This window comes from Oculina patagonica, chromosome 1 (assembly GCF_052425735.1).
Source record: "Oculina patagonica isolate OP01 chromosome 1, crgOcupat, whole genome shotgun sequence".
Lineage (NCBI taxonomy): Eukaryota > Metazoa > Cnidaria > Anthozoa > Scleractinia > Oculinidae > Oculina > Oculina patagonica.
Window position 1 is genome coordinate 46,650,678 of NC_135758.1, and position 24,517 is coordinate 46,675,194.

General features: G+C 40.2%; 3 protein-coding genes across 3 annotated transcripts in view; 1 reads left to right on the forward strand and 2 right to left on the reverse strand.

The window, feature by feature from the left end:
* Nucleotides 1–19,765, forward strand: part of LOC144634232 (uncharacterized) — a 60,306-nt gene extending 40,541 nt beyond the window's left edge. The window contains exons 6-7 of the mRNA XM_078493136.1: nucleotides 1,135–1,208; nucleotides 17,700–19,765. Coding sequence (XP_078349262.1) covers nucleotides 1,135–1,208; nucleotides 17,700–17,783 — 158 coding nt within the window. The 3' untranslated portion in view covers nucleotides 17,784–19,765. The remainder of the gene's footprint in view (nucleotides 1–1,134; nucleotides 1,209–17,699) is intronic.
* Nucleotides 9,964–10,821, reverse strand: LOC144647318 (uncharacterized). Its single transcript, XM_078507136.1, has one exon. It carries the CDS (start codon nucleotides 10,630–10,632, stop codon nucleotides 9,964–9,966), a length of 669 nt encoding a protein of 222 aa, XP_078363262.1. The 5' UTR covers nucleotides 10,633–10,821.
* A 1,464-nt stretch (nucleotides 19,766–21,229) lies between the features above and the next one.
* Nucleotides 21,230–24,517, reverse strand: part of LOC144633689 (uncharacterized) — a 34,013-nt gene continuing 30,725 nt past the window's right edge. Inside the window, exon 22 of the mRNA XM_078492553.1 lies at nucleotides 21,230–21,551. Coding sequence (XP_078348679.1) covers nucleotides 21,349–21,551 — 203 coding nt within the window. The 3' untranslated portion in view covers nucleotides 21,230–21,348. The remainder of the gene's footprint in view (nucleotides 21,552–24,517) is intronic.

Consider the following 24,517-nt stretch of genomic DNA (forward strand, 5'->3'; position numbering starts at 1 on the left):
ACCAGCGAGGCTCGGTTACTATACTGTACGCCAAAATTGCGAAGTGTTAACATCAAAGTCGCGCACCAACCCATTCGTTCCATCTCCAACAGGCGCACCTGGGTTCACCCCTATAAAAGGGCGTGCAGAAGGGAGAGTTCAGGGACTGGGCTAGTGTTTACATTGGCCAGACCTCACGCGCGCTCAAACACGCATCAAGTAGCATGCTAAAGCCATGGAAACAAAGACTCTTCCTCGAAGCGTGGCACTCAGTCCGAGTTGAAAATTCTATTAATTAACACGTATCAATCCCAGACATATATAAAAATCTTAAGAATGTTTATGAACGTGTCAACTTTGTTACGCTTCTGTTTTACTCTCTTTAAAAATTCCAATTCGCCTTATTTTTGCTTATAGCATTTCATTTTCACATTTCCTGAATTTCTAATTTTTTTTATTCTTAAAACACCGGAAACGCCGTTTTACAATTTACATATTTTAGGTGAAGAAGGTCGCAAAAGCAAGAGAAACGTCCGAAAACATTTTTTTTAAGCAAGTGTTACCTTTTCAAGAATGTTTACTCAGTTTATAATTCGTAACAATGCCTGGATTTAATCCAGATATTTTTATAACTGTCAGTTTATTTTACTCATTTATGAAGAAGAAAACGAAAAATGACAACTAGAAAATTTTCGCTGATTTTTACATGCCTATCTATCACTAAACCTTTGCAAATAACAGGAAATACCACCCCGATGCTTCATGCTAAACACCAAAAGAAAAAAAATAAGGAAGGTTTTTAAAATCCAAACCCTAACATGTCTTATAGGTTACAGTTACTTTTTTTAATTTAACTGAGATAGTTAGCAGTTACTTCGCTTTATTCAGGTATAATCTTTGCATCAAGGACGTGCTTAAACATGGAGCAAGCCTATGAAAAGGCCCCCTCTAGCATTTTGTTGGCTTCAATTTAAAAAAATCGTGTCCGAGTAACGGTCTTAAAACAGATACAGCTCCACGAATGTTGCCTTTTTCGTTATAAAGGTTCGCTCCGTGTTTGAAATATGTCGGAGGTGTGGGCTACTCACTTAAAATGTCAATCCATGCTGTGTAACGTACCCATTTTTGTTAATTAGTTTTTTTTTTCTTTCCTAGAAACTCAAACATTGAAACATTCCGATTACGTTCCTCATCTTCCTCAAGAATTTCAGGTGAAAAATAAAAGCAATGTAGGTGGGACAGCATAATTTATTGGTCATGCTTATTTATCCTTGTGTCTTTTTCCTTGCGTTTTGAATTAAACCACGCCAAACAGCATGTGCAATAATGTCCAAAGACGTAAAACTCAAAAAAGATCCTTTCTTACACGGCTCTAATGACGTTTATGATATCTTGTATAGAGGTCATAGCACTCTCTTAGTAAACACAATTAGCCATTATCCTACAAACAATGTGATCATTACAATATATACTTTTAAGTAATAATATACTTTTAAGTAATAATATTAACAATAATAATAATAATAATAATAATAATAATAATAATTGTTTATTGACAGTGTATCCATTTACATGGCGCTTCGCCTGTTAACTAACTGAAACTTCAAACTTACGCCTAACTTAAACCTATCAAAAACGAATACGATAAATTGAAATTTAAAAAACAAAATTGTGGTTTTCAAACAACAAGTACAATTACGAATAGCAGAAAAATTAAGTATCTGCAGGTTTAATACAATAATTAGCAACTTTCTTTTTGCTTTATACCGCGACAAATGAAAGAAGCATGCCATATTTTTCCAGAAGGGCCCTGCATCTAAAAAAAATTACATGAAAAATCTAAAAACTACTATAAATACTTCTGCTGGGATCCCATGGACTCCAAACTGCCTTTTCAACTCCACTATCACAGCACCACTTCTTACAGATTCCAGTTTTGCAACTTCAAGGAATTTGCTACGGTAGCACACTGTAGCTACGGTAGCACACAGGTTCAAATAGGTTGGTTCTTATCTTCTTCCAAGGAATTCATGGTGGCACGGAGGGTTTCAGTGGTTCTGAGGGCTGTTTCTTGGCATAGTCAGCACACACACTACAATTGGTGACCATTTGCTCAATTTTCACTGACATTCCCGGCCAAAATAATACTTCTCTGGCTCGCTGTCTGCATTTGGCTATTCCAAGATGACTCTTGTGGATCTGGCGGAGCATTTCAGGTCTTAGTCCCTTTGGTACATAAGGCGTATCCCAAGTTCATCACGGAATGTCCAGTCGGGTCTTGCCTCTATAGGGACTTCGGGTTTCGTGTCTGGCCATCCATTTTTCACCAAGGTAAGGACTGATTGTAGCTCTGGGTCTCTTTTGGTCTCATTCTGGAACTCTTCACATCTTTCATCCAAGACTGACAGAACCACATTTAGTTCTTGGAATTCTTCATAAGCTTTGTAGACATCATCCTTCACAGATGATCGACTCAAGGTGTCTGCCAGGAATTGCCTACAACCAGGGATGTTTCGTATCTCCACATCATATCCACGTACATTGAGGATCACATACTTGTGACAGTGGTTTGGAACTTATCGCCTGCAGCGGCTTGTGATCCGTTTCAACTACCGCACTTCTGCCATAGATGTACTGATGGAACTTGCGACAGCCAAAGACAACTGCTAACATTTCAGATTCAATTGGTGAATTGGTGCATACCTCATCTCGGTGTCAGTTCGTGCACGAGATGCATAACACACAGGTTTGTAGTCTTGTAGCAGCACTGCTCCAAGCCCATTTCCGCTTGCATCACACTGGATGGTCACTGGCTTTGTGACATCGTTATATTGTAGCACTGGAGCTTGCGAAACAAGTTCCTTGATCTTCTTAAAGCTCTCTCTCTGCGAATGATCCCAGTGGAATAATACATTTGACTTCACGAGCTCTTTCAAAGGGGCATCCACAGTGGATAACCTGGGTAGATACCGGCTCAGAAACTTCAGGCCCTCTGCAGTAAGGAGATGTCCTACATATGGTACTTCTTTCTGACGAATCCTGCATTTCTCTTTGTTGAGCTTTAAACCCTTTCTTGATGCTCTTTCTAGAAATTTCTGTAATCGCTCATCGTGTGTAGACCCACCTCCGGCGATGATTACATCAGCCATTATGACTTCGACACCATCCAGTTCTTCTACTATTTGGTCCATGGTCCTTTGGAAGATTTCTGGGGCACATTTAACACCAAAGGGTAGTATTGTGAACCTGTATCGACCAATTGGGGTGTTAAAGGTACAAAGACGGGAAGACTCTTCATCTAAAAACCATTACCCGCTGATAATTTTAAGAGGTAAAGAATAAAGGTAATGCCGAGTAAATGCATCATGTCAATGATATAGACAACAAATGCAAGAAACGGTGGTGTACTTAATTGTTATATTTCGATATGAATCTATATGTCTTAAGAGGAAATTTCTGGAAGAATCAAACAACATCCGGCAATGCTATGAAAAGTTGTTCGCTTATCCTCTGCATGAAGGTAGTCCTTATTAAAACTAAAAACTTAATGTTGTTTTTTCTTCGAATATTTTTATTTTTCTGAGAAAAACGAAATTTTCGATGTGCTGTCTAGACTCGTCTAGACTCGATTGAGAGGGTTCAAGTGTAGGAGGATGATACTTTTAAAATATACAATGTTTGGTTTGGGCAAATGGTTAAGCACTTGTAAAAAAATTGTTCAAAATCGTACAAAACGGCATAAAATCACGCCAGTCTTCGAATGCGTGACCAAAAGTATTACCACCGTATTTGCTCTTTAAATCAATTTAATCGCAATACTAGCAATACTTAGGCAGAAATCAAAATAAATTGGTTAACCTTTGCTTGATTATGATGTCCTGACCGTTGCAATACGTATCTTTTCTGTCATTTCTTCAATGGCTTCCAGTTCAGTTCGCATACCGCTTGTCTTGCGACTGGTGAATTTGAAGCAACCACTGCTAGTTTTTTGTCCAAATATGTATCTTCATGATTTACGAGCACTACTTGTTTTAATTGATTAAGCCTTATTCCAGGTAATAGCCGGTAAAATGTTTTCAATAAGCCACTTTGCAATGCCCGTTGGCACTATTATTATTCGAAAAGCGAAGTGAAAATTTACATACTTCCGAGAAAAGCGTGACAGTTTTTTATACTTAGGGGGTGGGGGTAGGGTCTCTTTGTGATTTTCTATATCCTTGTTACATGACAGCAAAGGGACCTCCCGTCGATCATACAAGCAAGAACTGCCAACTATCGTTTTAAAAGAACAAGAAACTTTTATTAGTGTACCAAGTACAAATAGAGAGGCTGTGGACAGCCTAGGGACAGCGTTGTGCTGTGAGAAAAAAGAAATTATTAAAAAATCTATAATCGAGTTTAGTAATTTTTACTAGCTTAGTCTCCTAAAAGTAAACAATTCTCGCACACAAGAGGTCAAGTATTTTACTTTGTTGTTTGGGAGAATAACGAAGTACATAACTGAAATATGAATATAAATTTTGGTTTTTATACTAGTAGGAGCAACCAGCAATTAGTAAATTATAGACTACCACCAAACCGGAAACGAGAAGCGAACGACTTTTTAGAAAGGCTAAATTGAAAAGATTACAACACTTTTTTTCTAAGGGACCAGTCATAAAGTACAGGGGGGAGGGGGAGGGGGGCTTTGAAAAATTGGGGGTGGGTCACTATTTTTCAACATGTCAAAAAGGGTGGGTCAGGAATAAAAAATGCACTGCATTAGGGGTGGGACAATTATTCAGTCAACTCTCTCTAAGACGGACACCGTCAGGTTGGGACCGGCCCCAACTGTCCGTCTTACAAATGTGTCTGCTTTAGGGACGGATCATTATTTTTTTTGGAGTGGGGGGGGGGGATGAAAAATATTGAAAAAATTTGTTTGCAGGGCTTGGAAAGTCAAAATAAATTGTTTCCAAAAACGATATGTATAACAAAAAAATAGTAAGAATTTCGAAAAAAAAGTTTGCAGAGGAACGTTTTCCATCTCCCCCCTGCTCCCCTTCAAGAAAATAATGGTCCGTCCCTTATAGAGAGTCGAGGTAACATGGCAACAGAAATTTTGAGATGATAAAGCTAAAAGGCTATGCACAACGAATTCACGTCTGTTCTAAGTCGCTTACTTTAGCCAAACCTAAAAAAAGTGGAACAAAAATAGTATTAGAAATTCGACTCATTTGCTCTTTACAAACGGAAATACTGTAAGTAGAAAACTACCTCTTTGGTGCCCATACGCAGGGAAGTAATACGTTATAGCGGATTGTTTTTGGCAAGTTTGGTTTTCTAAAGGCGCTGACTTACTATGCTATATGTCGACACCAAGTTTTGAAGTATTATTCACTAAAAAAATAACTTTTTGTGCGTATCCGTCTTACAGAGAGTCTAGTTACAGTAAAATGACTGAAAAACGGCAGGGTCCATAACCAGGTGTCCGTCTTATGGAGGTGTCCGTCTTATAGAGGTATCCGTTAAGAGAGAGTTGACTGTACTTGAAAAGAAAATCAAAGTATGATCACACTCATCAGGCAACATCAACGAATGACCGTTAAAATACATAAACTGGCAATAAAAGGCTATCTTAAGGTTGCTATGCGATATAAAAACAGTTGCTATGATATATAAAAACTATAGGGTTTAAAAACAGAAATTGCGTATACTAAAGAAATACGCAGTAATTTTTCCCCTTTTCAAATACATTTTTGCATTTATGTACTACAATAAAATTCCCTATTAGACATTATTTATTAGAAAAAAATATAGATCAAAGCAAACGAAACTATATGCTACAAATTAATCTTAAATTCAAACTTTGCACGGCCGATCAGTTGCCGTCTTTTTGCCGTCAAATCTGCTTAAAATGCGATTAAAATGACGCTTAAAATGTATTTTCTCTGAGACTTTCTCAGCGTAAAAATTCTACTGTTACATTGGCAATAATAGTCGTGAACTTCTTGCATTCAAAATGGGCTTGGGGAAGAGGAAAGAATGGAGATATTTGTCAGAAAACCAAAGTAGAATTTGATGTCAATTTGAGGTTTATTCTACGCTTGGGGTACATAACAAAGACGGAGGAAACGACAGTAGAAGAAACCGGACTCGTTTAGATCGCTATCTTAACAATTTACCATACAATAAATGCATACCATTGCTACCGACCTCGCTAGATCCGCTGCTTGTGCTATGATTCCTAATTATCCTGCAAAACTTCACAAGGCATGACGAGACTTTTCAACCGTGTTATCGGGCTGCCAAATCATTCAGGCAAGTTCATTTCACTTTCAAGAGCGATCAAGCACAGTTGTAGGAAACAGCATTTCAGTATTTAAGAGAGGATTTATTAGAATCAAACACGCCGATTGCGTCGAGTCTCACAACGTTCTGCGACGTCCCTGTAATCTGAGAGCACCGGTTCTGCAATGACGCATGAATACATTTGATTGTCTGAATCATCAATAATAACAGAAACTCATGTGGTTAGATATCACATAACAAGTCACGCAACTTGTCACATCTTCCCTATTCTCTAATTTTAAAAAAAGTTAACTGAGGACACACTCCTATATGAGTCTCAAACAAAACGTTCTCCTTATGGAGTGAAAAAGTCTTTGAGCCACCCAGGAGGCTTCGTTTGTCGCTGTGACCTCCGCGGGCCAACGGTTTCACTTGGTACTGATGCAGGGTAGTTCTCAGGTGAGGCAGTAATTTCGGCTTCGTCCCTTATCGGTGTCAGGTTGTCCGGGAAACACACGTCCTCTGGCAAGGTAGCCTCGTTTGGCTCGCCTGTTTTCATCAGCTGCCTTCGATTTCTCCTGTAAACTGCATTCCCTACTTGAACCCTGAAGCTCCTGGGTCCTGCTGTTGCTGTGCATGTTCCAGGACTCCATGTTTTCTCACCAGGTAGTCTCATGCGCACCGTGTCTCCGATACTGATTGGCTCCAAAGGTTTAGCTTGCTTGTTATAGTAGAACAGTTGCGGCTGCTTTGTACCTAGCAGTTTGCGACTATCTTCCTCTGTGGGAAAGTTGGGCTGCAATAGGGAGCCTGCTACTGGGAGCAGTGTCTTACAGCGGCGACCCATCAAACGTTGGGCAGGGCTGGTTCCAATTCCAGCTGTGGGCGTGTTGCGCCAGTCCAACAATGCTTGAAATTCTGACGTTTCGGATGCCTTGCACTTTCTAAACAGATTCTTGACAGTCTGGACTGCTTTCTCTGCCTTTCCATTTGATTGGGGATAGGTTGGCGACGACGTCGTGTGTTCAAACGACCATGTCTTTGCGAAAACTGTGAACTCGGCAAAGGAGAACTGCGGACCATTGTCCGTAACTAAGGTGTCGGGTACACCAAATCTTGCAAATATTGCTTTCAGCTCCCTGATTATGGCCCGAGAGGTGAGGTTGCTCAGGCGAGCTACCTCGATAAAGTTACTGTAGTAGTCACTGACAACTAATAATACTCTGTTGTCAATCTCACAGAGGTTAGCAGCGACCTTAGCCCAGGGCCGTGCGATGAACTCGTGCTGCAGTATAGGTTCTTTCCCCTGGCCAGCGCGATGAGTCAGACAGATGTCACACTTGGAGATGTACTCCTTGATATCCGTGGTCATACGTGGCCAATACAGGGTTTCTCTCGCACGGGGTATGCATCCTTCAATGCCAATGTGAGTCGCGTGTGTCTGCTTCATAAGTTCCTTCCACAGAACTGCAGGAATGACAATCTGCTGACCTTTAAAGACAAGTTCATCCTGGATGGTTAATTCACCACGCACGTCAAAGTAGGGGCGCACACATTCGGGAGCCTGTGCTCTGTTTTCTGGCCATCCACTTCTGATGATGTCCCGTAGTTTCTGCTGTACTGGGTCATCTGCTGCTGCATTTTTCAGCTGTTGCCAACGGTCACCAGTCACCGGGAGCCAGGCACGGTGATCTATGTCTTCTAACTCTCTTGAAAACTCGGTAGCATTCACCTCTGGCAGGTAGGCGCGACTCAGAGTATCCGCCAGAAGCATTTCTTTCCCCTTCTTGTACTTGACTTGTAAATTGTATTTCTGCAGGCGCAACAACATCCGCTGCAGACGCTTTGGGGCTGCGGCCAGTGACTTAATGAAGATCGGCTCCAACGGTTTATGGTCTGTCTCTACGTTTACCAGGTCTCTGCCATAGACATAAGCATCAAAACGATCACAAGCGAAGACAATCGCGAGCAGTTCCTTTTCGATTTGAGCGTAACGTGTCTCGGCCGGTGTCAGTGCTCGTGAGGCGTAGGCGACGGGCTGTCCATTCTGCATTAGCGTTGCACCAAGCTCAGACTGAGACGCATCACACTGTAATGTGACCTCTTCCTTAAGATTGTAATAACGTAGGACTGGGGTGCGCGTCACCATTTCTTTCAGTTTCTCGAACGCAGTCTGTTGCGCGTCATTCCAGGCAAACACTACATTAGACTGAGTTAAGTCTCTTAACGGCTTGGTGGCGTCCGACAGGTGTGGAAGGAACTTGGCGAGGTACTGGGCCAGTCCCAGAAGTCGTTGAACACCAAGCTTGTCTGTTGGGGGTGGCATCTCGACAATAGCTCGAACTTTGGCAGGGTCTACCTCTAGTCCCTGATCGGTTGTCATGTGTCCGATGAACAGCACTTGCGACTGTCGCAACTTCAACTTCTCTGGGTTGAGGCGAACATTCTTTGCTTCGCATCGCTTTAGGAACTCAAAGAGAGTTTTGTCATGGTCACGTGTCGCTTCCTCAAATGTATTGCCATATCCAACTGCAATAAAATCATCTGCCACAACTTCAACCCCAGCCAAACCTTCAATGAGCTCGTGCATTTTCCTTTGAAACACTTCTGGAGCTGATGAGATGCCAAATGGCATGCGCTTCCAGCGATAGCGGCCAAAAGGTGTTTGAAAGGTCGTCAGATATGATGATTCTTCGTCTAAGCTTACATGCCAGAAACCATTCCTAACATCCATGACCGTGAAGACCTTTGCTCCATGAAGGCGTGTTGCGATGTCTTCTACTGTTGGGAGTTGGTAATTCTCTCTTTGTATGGCACGATTAGGTCTTTAGGGTCAAGACATATCCGCAGCTTTCCATTTTTCTTTGGAACGGCGACCATGGAGCTTATCCATTTGGTGGGCGTGGTCACTTGGGCAATGACACCTTGGGCCTCTAGAGCATCTAATGTTTCCTTGAGCTGAGGCCTTAATGCTACTGCGACACGACGAGGAGCGTGTTGTACAGGCGGGACATTTTCGTCCAGTCTAATCTTATATTCGCCAGCCAGTTGTCCCAGGCCCTCACTGAAAACATCTGGGAACTGCAACATTAGCTCCTCTTTGGTTACTGGTGATGGCTGGTCTTCTACGGCATAAACACGGGAACTTCCTGTCTCGGGCTTGTTGAGGAGGTCATTGTCCTTGTACTGTATGATGTTCATAGCTAAGCATGACTTGATACCGAGAATTGGGCGGATGTCTTCGTTGTCCACCAGGCGGCAGTCTAGAAGGTATGACTTCTCGTTTCTCCAAACACGGATGCTGACGCGACCAATGACTTTAATTTTCGAGCCACCATAAGCAAACAGTGATGCCTGCGTGCGATTTACTTTTTCAAGCTTCTCATCTTTGGATGCCTTCTTATAAACTTGTAATGGTAGCACGTTGCACTGGGCTCCAGTGTCCGGTTGGAAACGGACAAAATTACCAGACTCTAGTTTCAGTGTCACTAGTTGCGAATCGTCAAGTTTCACAGCTCCTACTTCAATCTGGTACATCTCGCCAGCTTCATCATCGTCTTCTAGGTCAGTCGCCTTAACTTCCTTCGATGTACATCTAGATGCGAAATGGTTCCGCTTTCCACATTTCAGGCATTCCTGGCCGATCGCGGGACAGGATTCCAATTTTTCCGGATGTTGATATCCACATTTTAAACACTCTTTGCCACGCCGCCCCTATTTTCTACGATTTTTCTTGAGCTTCCACGAGTTAGGTATGCGTTCCTGATCTCCTTTAGCTTTCTGGTCCTGATCGACTTTGTTTGCCTCCGCTTCGGCGACGTCTCCCTGACCCACGATTTTCACCTGCGCGTGCATGCTTTCGGCTGAGCGACATATCTCATCTGTACTTGCCAGGTCGAGTTTGGATTCTCTTAGCAGCCGCTCTCTCACTTTCGTATCGCGTATGCCGAAAATCAAGCGATCTCTGAGTATTTCGTCGGGGGTAATTGTGTCGAAGTCACATCCCTCTGCTAGCTTACGGAGTGCAGTCTTGTACTGGTCATAGCTTTCTCCAACTTCTTGTGTCCGGCGATTAAATCGGTAGCGCTCGAATGGGACGTTTTTACGTGGCTGGCAATATTCGGCAAACTTTTGTAGAACTGGGGCAATCTTGTCCTGGTCTCCTTCTTTGGCCCAGTCTGTAAATGTGGAATAAACATCGCGAGCTTCTTCCTCTATGACTGTAAGGAGAGTAGCCACTTGGACCGTTTCCGACTTCTTGTTTAACTCCGTGGCTAGCGAATAGCTGTTCCATGCCAAATTAAACTTTTTCCACTTCTCTGCGGCGTTTTGATCATGAATTTCCAGTGGTGTTGGCGGCGGCAAGCTAAATTCCGATGCCATTTCTTCAATTGAGCGTGAATCCGGTCACCGCTGCCACCATGTAGGAAACAGCATTTCAGTATTTAAGAGAGGATTTATTAGAATCAAACACGCCGATTGCGTCGAGTCTCACAACGTTCTGCGACGTCCCTGTAATCTGAGAGCACCGGTTGTGCAATGACGCATGAATACATTTGATTGTCTGAATCATCAATAATAACAGAAACTCATGTGGTTAGATATGCCAAACTTTCCGTATTTTTCTGCAAGATATACGTGGAATCGCTTTCGTCGACACGGCGCTGCTTGCCACAAATTTTAGTTGAACTCTTATAACACGAATTTTGATTGGTTCATGTGTTGTCAAATGCGCGTTTTGAGAAAATCTTTTTCAATCAAGAGGTAAATAAACCAAATCTTCTTCATTTGCCGAATTATTTTTGAAAAAAATATATTTTATAAAAGCAATAGAGGACTTTTTTCCGTGTTTACATAGCCTCATCTAAACACTCTGGTGGTTGGGAGAATTCTCGACAGTTATGCAAACCCTCGACTGCGTCTCGGGTTTGCATAACTGTCTCGAATTCTCCCAACCCCCTCGTGTTTAGATGAGGCTATGTAAACACGGATAAAGTCCTCTATGCCTTAAATATATATAACTATATATATATAGCCTTCTGGGCCTCATCAGTGCAGTGCTAATGCTAGGATGGAGGTTTAGCTGTATAGCTACCCCAAAATGATCCCACACTTGTGGTATCATCTAAGCCATATATATATCCCACCCCCCCCCCCCCTGACAGAGGCCTTTTGCCAATACTTTTACGGTTTTCTCTCTTTGCTTTTGATCGAGATCCACTTCGCGGAGAACCTCGGCCAGAAGCTTGCCGACTTTGGCAGCTTGAAACTTGGCAAAAATCAGCGGAAAGAAAAGTTTTCATTTTTTCTGAAGAAAAGCAAAAATCTTTGTATCCGAAGTCCCCCCTGAAACTTGTGGGGAGTCAAGCGTGAGTTGGGAAAAACTTCAAATAGCTTGACTTCCCACTCGAGGAGATATCTGTTGATGGTAAATATACTTCTTGTATTTCGTGCCTTTCGTGTTTAATTTCCTACATGTTGCAGTTCGCTTTAAATAGGTGGTTTTCACTGTCACGCAGCGAAAAATAAATCCAAATCTATTGAGTCAAAAATTCAAGAATATTACAGGTTGTAGAAAGCTACTATATAAACTACTTGTCTTAGTCTCAGGTCTGTACGTTATTCCGTACTGGAGTTAACAGTCAAAATGTTTCACGCAAATTTACAGAGCACAGTATGGAATCGCCATGTTGGAGCCCAACTGCTTGGGCTCCAACATGGCGGCCGGAAATCAACGAAAACATCTGGCATTAAATTCTGCTACAAAAAGCGGTCAAATCACCCTCTTGAATAAGTAAACATTATCAAAAACACTTCTCGCGAAACCTCAGCTGTCCAGATTGTTAAAAATCGCAGGATGAGGCGTTTTTAAAGAATACGTGACAGCTTTCCGGCGGCCATCTTTGATCTCGTGTGGCGTGAAACTCCGAAATTCAAAATGCTCTAACTTAAAGACGGCGAATGCTATCGAGCTAAAAACCTTTAAAAGGATATATATTATGCACGTCTAATTGCCAGTCAAGGATAAAAACTCAGGGGTCTTGCGTTTCTGGGTTTTAGAATTTTAATGACGTCAAGTGAAAACCAAGAATATACCAGTTTAATGTCTTTGATCGTTTGATCGAGTAACACAACAACCACAAAGCAAGCATTATTTCGTACAGAAAAATGCGAGTGAGATGAGTGTGTGCATAGTTTCTACACAAGTTTAAGCAGCTGTTTACGAAGAAACAGAATTTAAGCTTATATTTCGATTGGTTTAATTAGTTCGTACGGCAAAGAATTGATGTTGAAACTTCGCAATCTAATGCCCACCTGAGAATCTGTTTATAAGTATCTGAATTTAACATTCTTCAAAACATAAACCTACTTGTTCCTTTCTCTTTCAGGAAAGAATTAATCCGTTTATAAAAGTTTCAGCTGCCAGAAGTTTCCAAATCGAATCCTTTGCTTGTTGAATTTGTTGTTCGTCACACAACAAAACAGATTTAATAAAACTACAATCTTTGTGCAAAATAAAACTTTTCCACGATTCCACGCCGGCATCTGAATGTGTTCTTGTCGACTCTGCTTATCGTGCATCGCGTAATTAACTTCAGAACCGATTCTAGACATGATATTAGCAGTCATTTTACTGACATATGCTGGTAACTTATACACCACCCCCGGTAAGGAACACTAATAGAAAGGTTACTTCCCCCAGATGGCGGCCATATTGTATGTGACATTTGGCAGAGGCTCCCGCGGCCGCTCTCGCCATTTTATTGCGCCTGCAATCTTTTCGTACAGTGGACTCTCCCCACCGAAAACCTCTCTGAAGAGCCTGTGCGGAGGAGAGAGGAACTTATAAGCTAAGCCCTTTCAAACCAAGACCCTGCCCTCACCCCACCCCCTTAAGTATAAAAAACTGTCACCCTTGTCTCAAAAGTCTGCAAATTTATAATTCGCTTAGTATAATAATGGCTGTCAACAGGCACTGCAAAGTGGCTTATTGAAAACGCTTTGCCGGCTATAACCTGAAATATGGCTTAATCAAGTAAAACAAGTAGCGCCCATCAATCATGACGATACATATTTGGATAAAAACGTATTGGTGGTTGCTTCAAATTCACCAGTAGTCGCAAGACAGATTCGACAAGCGACATGCGAACTGAACGTGGAGCCATTGAAGAAATGACAGGAAAGAAACGTATTGCAAAGGTCAGGACATAATAATTAAGCAAAGGTGAACATATTTATTTTGATTCATGCCTAGGCATTGCTAGTATTGCGATTAAATTTATTTAAAGAACAAATACCGTGGTAATAATGTTGGTCACGCATTCGAAGGCTGGCGTGATTTTGTGCCGTTTTTGTACGATTTTAAATAATTTTTTGACAAGTGCTTAATCATTTGCCCAAACCAAACATTGCATATTTTGAAAGTATCATCCTTTTACAGTTAAAATACCTTTATCTCAAGGAATAATGATCTTCATTTCATTTATTCATCATCCTAAGGACCTCTTTTGAGTCAGGGACAATACCAAGAATTTGAGAGGTATTAATAAGATTGTATTACCTAAGGTGAATACGACCAAGTATGGACTGAAGCATGTACGATACTGGGCGGCAAACGCCTGGAATCAACTGCCAGACGGAATAAGAACAATTGTAACACTTCAGGCCTTTTGCAATGCTGTGCGCAGCTAGATAGCTTCTTTTTATGAATCTAATACTTTTAGATTAATTAATTTTCCGGTTTGTATATACACGCATTTTGCATTTTTATTTTTCTCGGCATATTAGCACATGTTTGCTAGGGGCCTAGTTAGCCCCATCAGCTCCGAGATTAAATAAATTTTATTGAACTGAATTGAATTGAATCCGCAATTCATATATATGATTTCATATATTCCTAATTTGACAAGAAGTCTTAGCCACAATTCCCGAACAAGACAGCTTTCTGCAATTTCAAGAGCTGAGTGAAGATAACCTGCCAACAGACAGAACTTTGGGCATCATTTGGGATGTTTAAGAATATGTGACTAAGTTAACTGGACTCCGAGGTGATCCAGGAACAACAAACAGAAAGATCATAAGACAAGCGATCTCGGTTTGGAACCCACTAGCACTCCTCGTCCCTTTCTCAATCAGAAGTAAAATCATACTGCAGAATCTGAACCGTATAAAGTACGGGTGGGATGACGAGTTGAAAGAATATGATATTCGACAGTGGTGTAATTGGCACAAGTAAGCCGAGGAACTTGATTAGGTGGAGATTTTGAGAGCTCTCCTTAGTCAAGACAAAGCGATCCGGGAGACCACGCTGCATGTGTTTTATGATGCAAGCCAACAGGCTTATGGAGCATGTACGTACCTAAGACGAGAGTTTGAATTTGGACGGTGGAAAGCAGATTTGTGATCGAAAAGCGACGAGTGGCACCTTTAAAGGCACAGTCTATCTGCAGGAGTGCGTATAGCTGAGACACTGGTTTCAGAGATAATAAAACAGATAGAGAAGATAACTTGTAGGAGTGACTCAACCACAGTCCTACATTGGATTCACCAGAAGAGCTCTACTTACAAAGCATTCGTCGGCAACCGAGTATCTAAGATTCACTCAATCATGAACAAACTGAAGGCCATACCGGGTGCGGGCACAGTGAATTGAAGATATAGGCCCACAGAGAGAAATCCTGCTAATGACATCACTCGCGGACTTCGTCATGTACAACTCAGCGTGGGCCATCGCTACAATGATGGGCCGAACTTTCTGTATAAAAAAAAAGAGCGGTTGCCTGAAAATAAAGTTTAAGCGCCCTGCGAGAAAGAAAATGAGAGTGACAAGAAGAAAAGATGGGCTGGAGCATCCCAGGCTAACGAAGGTCTGTTGGGGTGGAAGAAGTATTCGTCTCGCGTGCAAGACGCGGCATCCCAAAATAATTGACTCGCACCATGACCTTGCGCAGCTGATCATAGAGGAAGTACACCGTACCTAGCACCACCCACCAACTAAACACTTGCTCAATCAAATTAGAAAAGAGTATTGGATTATTCACTGTCGTCAGGCAGTGCGGAACGTTCAGTTCAAGTGTAACTACTGTTATCGCCAGACAGTAAAGCCTCAAGAGCAGCAAATGGGTAATCTGCCAGAGTGCAAATTTGAGCCAGAAATGATGTTCAGAAACACTGGAACTGACTTTTTGGACCTTTGTTTGTCAAGGAAAGACGTAGTGAAGTTAAAGTGTATGGTTGTTTGTTTACTTGCTTGAGTACCAGAGTGTGCCACCTGGAATTGGTCACTGATTTATCAATAGATCACCGTATTATGACATTAAAGAAATTCGTTTCTCGGTGCAGACGACCACACAGTATCTAAAGCGATAATGGCTCGAATTTGTTGTGGCGGATAACGAACTGTGGAAGAGTATTAAGCAACTAGATGAGGAGAGGGTACAAAACTTTTGTGCCCCTAAGGAAACGCGCCACACTTCGGAGGTGAATGGAAGAGATTGGTGCAGTGCACAAAGAAGACACTGAAAGCAATACTGGCAAACAGGTTTGTTTCCAAAGAAGAACTGCACTCGTCGAAGCAGAAGGGATAGTGAACAGCCGATCAATCACTCATGTACCTAATGATGCAGGAGACATTGAAGCGCTAACGCCAAATCACTTCCTGCTGATGAGGGCGAATCCGAGTTACGAAGATGCTGAGTTTGGTGATAGGGAGATCAACTCGACCAAGCTGTGGTGACAGTCCCAGGCACTGGACAACTTCTTTTGGAGACGTTTCACAAAGGAGTACCTTCCTAGCCTGACAGAAAGGACGAAGTGGAAAGAAAAGAAGCAGAATCAAAAAGAAAGAGATTTTGTACTAGTCGCTGAACCGAACCAACCGCGAGGTGTATGGCCACTGGACAGAATCGTGTCTACCTTTACTGGAAGGGAAGGAATGGTTCGAGCAGTAACAGTGCTTTCTGGAAACACTTTTACGAGTTCATTGTTGAGGTTAATCACGGATAATCGCTTTACCGCACTGTTCGATGGTGGTCTCTAATTTCTTCAACGTGTTCGTGATCCTTCTATTGACGACGGCCCGTTTTTTTAATTTTTTTTTTTAAGTAACAATGTTAGTACACATTGTACTTGAGCTGAATCTAAATGGCGACCGCCATTAGTCGCTTCAGGCGATTCCATACCAAATTCTTCTATTCGCCAGTTCTAATCCGGATTCCAAACACCAGAAAATGTTGCCGTTACTTCTTGAGCTCCGATTGAACAAGCATAACGATAACATTTAGGTTTCAAACAGTTTTTATAGTCAAGAACTGAACAAGTCCATCCAAGTTTTACAATCAATACCATGTAAGTCTATCCGGGTGATAACAAAGATTTGCAAGTTACCTCATGTCATTTACACGAAATGTCACGATGAAGAAAAATGAATGAAATAAACTGTCTGCGGCAGTAACAGGTGTGTTAAATGCGAATTTAATAGCAACTTTACTGAATTGTCGATAAATGTATGCAAAGAATAACATATCTCACCACTTGATCTTCGTCAGGTTCACAGAAGCCCAAAATGCGATATCCACGGGCGTTTTTGTCTGAATTTTGGCAACATGGCTATTTTTACTAACTCGAGTACGCTGATTTCGAATATCATTGTTGCCAAGTTCAGTTCTTCAGTTCGTCAATTTTAACGCCCGGACCGTCCAGTTACAATTGACCACGCTCTCTTATAGAAAATTCACCTTGACATTTTGTTGAAAAACGAAAGTGATTCTTGCTTTAAAACAAGTTGCAATTACGATAATAAGAAACAAAAATGTTTTCGTCATGCCACGCTGAAGCTACGAGCTAGCAAGCATCAAAACGACGTCATGACAATGACGTCATAGTTAAATGTCTCAAAACATTAACTAAACACAAGAATTGAGCTTGGCAACCGTGACTTTCAAAATCAGCATACTCGAGTTTATAAAAAAGCTACGTTGCCAAAGATCATACACATATGACCGTTGATATCATATTTTGGGCTCCTGTTTGTACCTGACTATCTTGGTATCAACTTCACTGAGATATCTGTCACACGAAAAATTTCGCATGTTTATGTGCGAACAGGATTGCGAAAACGAAAATTGGTGATTACAAAATTTTCACATTTTTTGCAAACTTTATATTTCGTCATAGTGCGAACAGGGCTCTTATTTTCAAGCTTTCATTTTTGATGGAAAACGCATGTAATGTTTTCATCAGGTGTTCACGCTTAGATGCAGCGGACGGTATTATGACAGGGAAAGTAATAAGTGCCGGAAGCTAAACTATCATTCTTAGATTACACTCCAGGATAAAAGATAAGAAATAAGGCACTCTGTTCTTCGGTGAAGTTATTTTGAAACCAAATAAATATAAAAGCAAATTTAATGTTACTAATTATTCATATTTTTTATTAACATTTCTTACAGGGAAGCTGGAAACTCACTGGGAAAGCATACAATCAAGAAAATGTTCTTTGGTTTTGCCTTGAAGGTTTCGGTGATATACTTTAAACTACGAGCGAAAATGGGACCTAATTCCCTATCAAAGTAGGAAACGTTCATCTATCTGATCAAACAAAGATCCTACTCATTGGAACCTTCAGTCCCACGTAATGGCCAACTTATAGACATATACATGTTTAAGAATACGATTAGATAAAAACAGCACTGACCATAATTCTCTCATGTTCCAAAACCTGTATAGTTGCGAGGCGGTCAAATTTTTGTTATCCTTTATAGTTTATATAATTTAATTGAGTATATAAGCAATAAAACTGGTATTACCAAATTTAACTTGCACGTTCACCAAACTACTTTTGCTCATTAATAAATTCATTAGCCAAATTTCTTGACGGGGTGCTATCTTGTAAAGCTTTAATTCGCTACATTTTGAACATCGATCCCTCCAAAATTTATCAAGGATATTAATGGATGATGGAATTACATCATGATTGTCCTTTTGCTGAGAGATAACCGTTTACTATAATGTTACAGGCTCTTAAAAGTTTAACTGCAGATAATGCGATTTTGTGTCCAAGTTTTCGGCTACAACAGCGCACCGAATTAAGTGATTATATAACCTAGTGATGAATCATAACCTCTTTTGTGTTATGACACGAACGATATTTTCGATTTCAAAAACTGCTAGAAGTTATCTGCTTCTAAGAGAGTAAAAATGTGAAATCTAAACTTTGAAACGTACTATCTTCATTTTGAGAACGAAATTTCAAAATTCGCTCTTGTCATAACACAATAGAGTGCACCAAGTTCATGTTCCTCGCGAATCAACTCCTGAAATTCTATATCGGCAAAGAAAACTTGGACACAAAATTGCAGGATTTTGCGCTTCCGAAGACCCTCCGAGTCAATGTTTACAATCGACATGTGCTATATTCGCAGCTTTGAATCTATTTATGACAATTCGCTTTGTTTCAGCGCACGGTACGCAAAGCTGAGAACAATACCTTGTAATTACTTGTACAAAGAACTTTAAGAAAAACATTGTTATGAATATTTCGTTTGTTGTCGGCTTCAGTCGTCGCACCTCGTGCATACTCTTTAAATAAATACATACATAATGATCTCAAGGGTCCTGCGCGACCTTAACAATGTGATATTCTCAGCAACAACAATTTCAACTAGTTATGTTTCTTGGAATCTTTACTAAGTAAAGAAGTATAAACCTGCACTCAAGCCGCCAAAGAACTTATATTATTTTAATTGTAGTTTAGCTTTAACATTCCTGTTGTACTTAGCTTTAACTATCTTGTTGTGCTAGTATTTTTGTTGTTATTGTTAGCTTGTTTACATTAATCGCCACATTTCTAGTGCCCCTTTATAGACGTGGATAATGGTCTTGTTATAACAACCGAAATATTACGTTTACGTTTGTTTCTTGCTTGGTATATATTTATTTTAAGCTGGCAATATATTTCGGAGTTTTTATCATTTTGTATTTCTGAGACCCTTCCAGTCGGGGGAACAAGTGCCAGTTGATGGCGACATCACTTCTCCGAGAAGTGACTGAGCCCGCGGTTTTCGTCCCAGAATTTGCTAAGGAACATGACGTTTCTGTACGCGCTATTGCTTCGGAATATTTGTGAGCCCTCGCACTTGGTTTTGATTGGATGAAATAATTCAGAAATTCTTCGAGTTCTTCAACGAAGATTTGCCAAAACTGTTACTTAATTCCCCCGACTTCGTCGTTCAATTTTTGTGCCAAGGGTTCAATATATATGTAGCTAGCTATATGTTTCGCGTTTTTAACAACTAAGTCGGGCTATTTTCTCTTTTTAAGGGTGCCTTCGATTTTCTTCGATGTGTACATCGTAAACTAAACGTCACATTAAAATTGCTTGTTTCGTATCAAAAGCATAAATGCATGTCCTTAAATTTTGCGTTTTCTAGCTCTAATTAAATCCTTACACTAATCTATCATTGTATAGATTTAATATCATCCGATTTATTTTTGCAAATATAACATCTGTTTTTTCGCCTTTTTTGTCAATTTTCTAATAGTCTCGTGGTCAATTAACAATTATTATTTTTTTCTTTGTTCGTGAGCGGGCGGTATTCTACAAATCCTGCGATCTGATTGGTTCCGGGAGCGGGCGGTATTCTCCAATCCGGCCCGCTCGCAGCGGGCGGTATCCGTTGCGAGATGAATCGTCGAGTGTGGTTTCCGCGCGAAATCATTTTGCAGCGTTGTACGAACGAACACATGAAAGATTTGCTCTGCAAAACCGAAATAGCTGCTCACCAATTGTTGTAAATGTGAAAGGACAAAAAAGAAGTGGAATTAAAGGCCTCGAAGTTCTTCCAAAGGCGAGTATTCATTTCTTTATCGACAAAGTCAAGTTCTAGTTTCGTAGTTTGTGGTTGTTTGTACATTTCCCAATCATTTTAACGCCATTGCGGTAAGCTGCACCGTTTTTTAACTTCAATTTTGAGTAACAACTGCCTTTTATCGGCCACTTATTTGCCAAAACAAAACACTAGCTGACATCATTCAAGAAAATGAGATTATTTAATTAAAAACAGTCGAAATAATTCTCGCAATATTGTGTCGTACGTCCAAACTACGCATTTCATTCAGTTTCACTTTCGCACTGTTTATCGCAAAGAAATACGGCTGGAAATCAACGCAAAGTTTATTAATTCGTTATAGCTATACCGAAACTGTCTTTCAGTTAGATAGTATTTTTAAGTCAGAGAAATTAACATCGATATTCAACGAACAAAGTTCCTTTCAAAACATTCATCGGAGAATCCGCGTGAATCGGTGTAAAAGTGTTGTCAATATTAATGCTTTGGCTCGATTTTACATTTAAGTTATATTTACTACTTCAACTTCTTTTATATAATTTTTGAACCTCTTCAATGTAAATTTAATATGTTGAACCTTTTTGTGAGTACGGTTCATTTAAGCGAAGCGATTTTATTCCGAATTAAATAACAAACAGCATTTTACTAATTACAATCGTGCTAATCCGTCGATCGACTCAACATTGAAATGACGCGCGAATACAAAGATTTTGTGACACATTCTTTCTAGGTTTCCTTTAAAGACAAACTGAAAACCCTCCCTTGGTCTTGGAACCGGTATCCAAGACCTCGGGCACAGTTTTCCCCAATACGGACCTCCCGGCTGGTGAATAACTTATATTTATCCTGCAAAATAACGCGGAATAGCGTCGGATATGGCGAGACCGTAGAGCGGGGTGGCTAAATCAGACGATATTCCGCAAGATTGAACAGGATAATTGTTTTACAATTCAGCAAATTGTCGACGAAACACATTAAGCAGATAGAAAACCTGTAATTATGCAAAGCTTTGCAAGATTTCATACGAATCTTCGCAACCTACGTATGATCGCAGGACATCTGTTATGAACGGATGACAGAAAACGACAACGTTGACCATAAATGGGCAGCACGCGCATTTGTTGATAATAAGTCCAAATACAAAACTGAGAAGCGCTTCTGCTGTTTTAACACTATATATATTCAAAAGCAATCGACAAGCAGGTAAATGCTTTGCAGCAACAAGTTATTTACAAAAAAAAATAATAAATGTTTATTCCCTTAAATCGTCTCCTGTTAGTGGTTGGACAAGTTCGTCGATAAAGGCTGCTGTAAAATTCGAAGAGAAGTCCTGCCTCCGGCGAGTAGCTTTCTTTTTTAAAGCCCGGCAGCCTTGACAAATCAGTTGGAAACATCGTACAAGACAAGTGGAAACAACTTTTCTCCAGATATATCTCATGTAGATCAAACCCTTTCCTGTAAAAGAAGACGACAGTAATTATTTTCTTTATTGTTGGAAGCCTATTATTATTACTACTACCATTAATGCTCTTTACAAATTCCGACGCTTACTTAGTTGAGCGTAAAACAACGCTCATAATGTACTTTTTTCAAGACGTTTCGACTGAGAACCTTCGGTCTTCCTTGGTTGTTTACATGGAAGAAAAAGCAACGAATTTTTTACTACTACCAGTATCAACCCACTTTTCTGTACCATGTCACATGACCACTACGAAAAAAGCAACTTAAGGTCATTGCCCTGAAATAGAACTGAACACAATTTTTTAACCAAACTTCGCCTACTGATTTATTACTTTAAGGGAACTTAAATTTTGAAATAAAAAAGGGGGGGTCAACAGATTCGTTTAGGAGCAGGAAGACCTTGTATATTCCATATAATTCCTTTAAAATTCCTCTGCGAGTATTAGCAAAGTACACGTTTTTAGCGATAATTTATTTTTCAAACACAAGAATTGATCTGTTTTCATTTTACAGAAAGAATTTGATCGCTACACCCAAAAAATGAGAAAAAATTAATAGGTCACCAGACTCGTTTACGAGAAAGCGACAATTTACTTCTCTCGCGGACTAAGCCACATAGAAAAAAGCCGCCATTTTGTTTATGTGCGCGCGCTCGCGCGCGCTTATTATGCGTAAAATTCTGCGCGGTAAGGATGCGCAATGCAATACAGGGCAATGACCTTAAAAAGGCGTATCAACTAAATCAATAGACATCCGATCCATCCGCCACTTCGGTTAAAAAATTGGGCTTATTTGTGTTAGAAAAAACTTTTTCTCGTGCTATCTGGCTGCAAATGCTATCACAAAAAAATGATAACCACTTCTGTATTTGGTCAGTTAGAAACCAGAATGATAATATAAACAACAAAGTTTAAAATATCAATACGGACAAAAAAATCTTGTAGATTAAATTTCTCAACAAATTCCGTTATCAAATCCCAAGTCCTCATTCCGTGCATAGGTGTTGCTAATTGAATAAAAAGAGTTATACTGGAAAACCACGAAATGGTTCCCTCATGATCGCTGTCAATTCCTAATAAACCACTTTGCTCCTGAAAGATCTTAAACAAAAATTTTACTAGGTCGTAGAGTATGATCGTTCGGGTGAGAGTAGTTCTGAGAAGAACTGTTGTTGGTGACTGACGTTTCGACAACCTGAGCGGAAGTCATCTTCAGAGTCAAGTGAAAAGTTGTTGTCAGTCGATGATGTTATAAGTCTTGTCCGTTGATGTTGATTGGTCAGTTCAGCCGTGATGTTATTGGCTGTAAGACTCGTGTAGAGTTTGTCGACAGTAATTGGTCAGTTTCGATCCGTCTATTGTTAGTCTAATTAAGTCGTTCTGTTCCGTCTATTGTTAGTCAAATTAAGTCGTTCTGTTGGCGGTCCATTTGTCGGTTCTGTTTAAGTCGTAAATAAGTCGTTTGTAAGGTGCCGGTAGCTGTTGACATCTGTTTATGGGCGTTTGTTCTAAGTTTGTGTACCAGCTTTCCAGAGTCAGTCGTTTGAAAATAGTTAGTACTGTAGGTTAAGCATTCAGCAGAGTCCCAGTCGATTTTGTGGTTAGTAAGTCGATGGTGTTCAGAAATGTGATTGTTGACATCACCATTTCTCGTCGCTCGTTTTGTGTTCAGTCAGTCTCGTGTTGAGGTTTCTACCGGTCTCTCCGATGTAGGAGGCCTGGCAGTCGGAGCATTTGATCTTATAAATTGCTCCCTGTCTGTCGTTAGGTCCGTCCTTGTCTTTAACGTTACATGACAACTACGAAAAAAGCAACTTAACCCTTTCACTCCTAAACGCGCATTCAGGCGCTATTTGGAGATGCAGTCATTGATTCACTTGTGACGTCATTAATTAGCACGTCAGTGGAATTTCGTGATGAGAATCTGATAGAGCTTGAATCGACCTTTCTACAGGACTGTTCATTTTGAATATCAGTTGCATTCTGACAGAGCTAATCAAAGAAAAACAAAATCCATTTTTGGTGCAAAATCGTTGTTAAACAGGCCAGTACACCTGTAATAGGTCAAGGTCCCCTTTTCAGGATTTTTCCATTTATAATGTCAAAACTTTTTTGGCTAAAAGATAGGATATGAAGAGTAGAAAGTAACGAGAATAAGAAAGCGAGAAAAAAAGGAAGCAAAAGGGGCAAAAAAAAATTGGAACGGTTCAGCAAAAAAAAAAAAGTCCAAATTTTGGCTTATGCGCATGCACCAAAGTAAAATATTGTACATTTTTACACAGAATCTTCATGAAAATGTTGCTGAAGTGTAAAAAAGTGCTTCTTTAGCAAAGTTGAGGTAAATTCCAGACCATAGCACCAAAATTTCAGTTTAGCGGCTAAAAAAACGCGTTTTTTGAGGAAAACTTGGGGGTCAAAGGGTTAAAAAGGCGTATCGACTAAATCAATAGACATCCGATCCATCCGCCACTTCGGTTAAAAAAAAAACGGGCTTATTCGTGTTATAAAAAAACTTTTTCTCGTGCTATCTGGCTGCAAATGCTATCACAAAAAAAAATGATAACCACCTTTGTTTTGATCAGTTAGAAATCAGAATGATACTAAAAAGAACAAAGTTAAAATATCAATACGAACAAAAAAATCTTGTAGTTTTAATTTCTCAACAAATTCCGTTATCAAATCCCAAGTCCTCATTCCGTGCATGGATTTTGCTAATTGAATAAAAAGAGTTACATTGGAAAACCACGAAATGGTTCCCTCATGATCGCTGCCAATTCCTAATAAACCACTTTGCTCCTGAAAGATCTTAAACAGCAATTTTTTACCGTCTCTTAAAACATTACTTCTCGCTGTCGCTTTCTTTGGGCGATTGTCAATTCTACTGCGCCTCATCGACTATCTAATAATAAAAACCTCGTACATGAAGTGTCATTATAAAGTTGGAATATTTGCGTTCGTCGT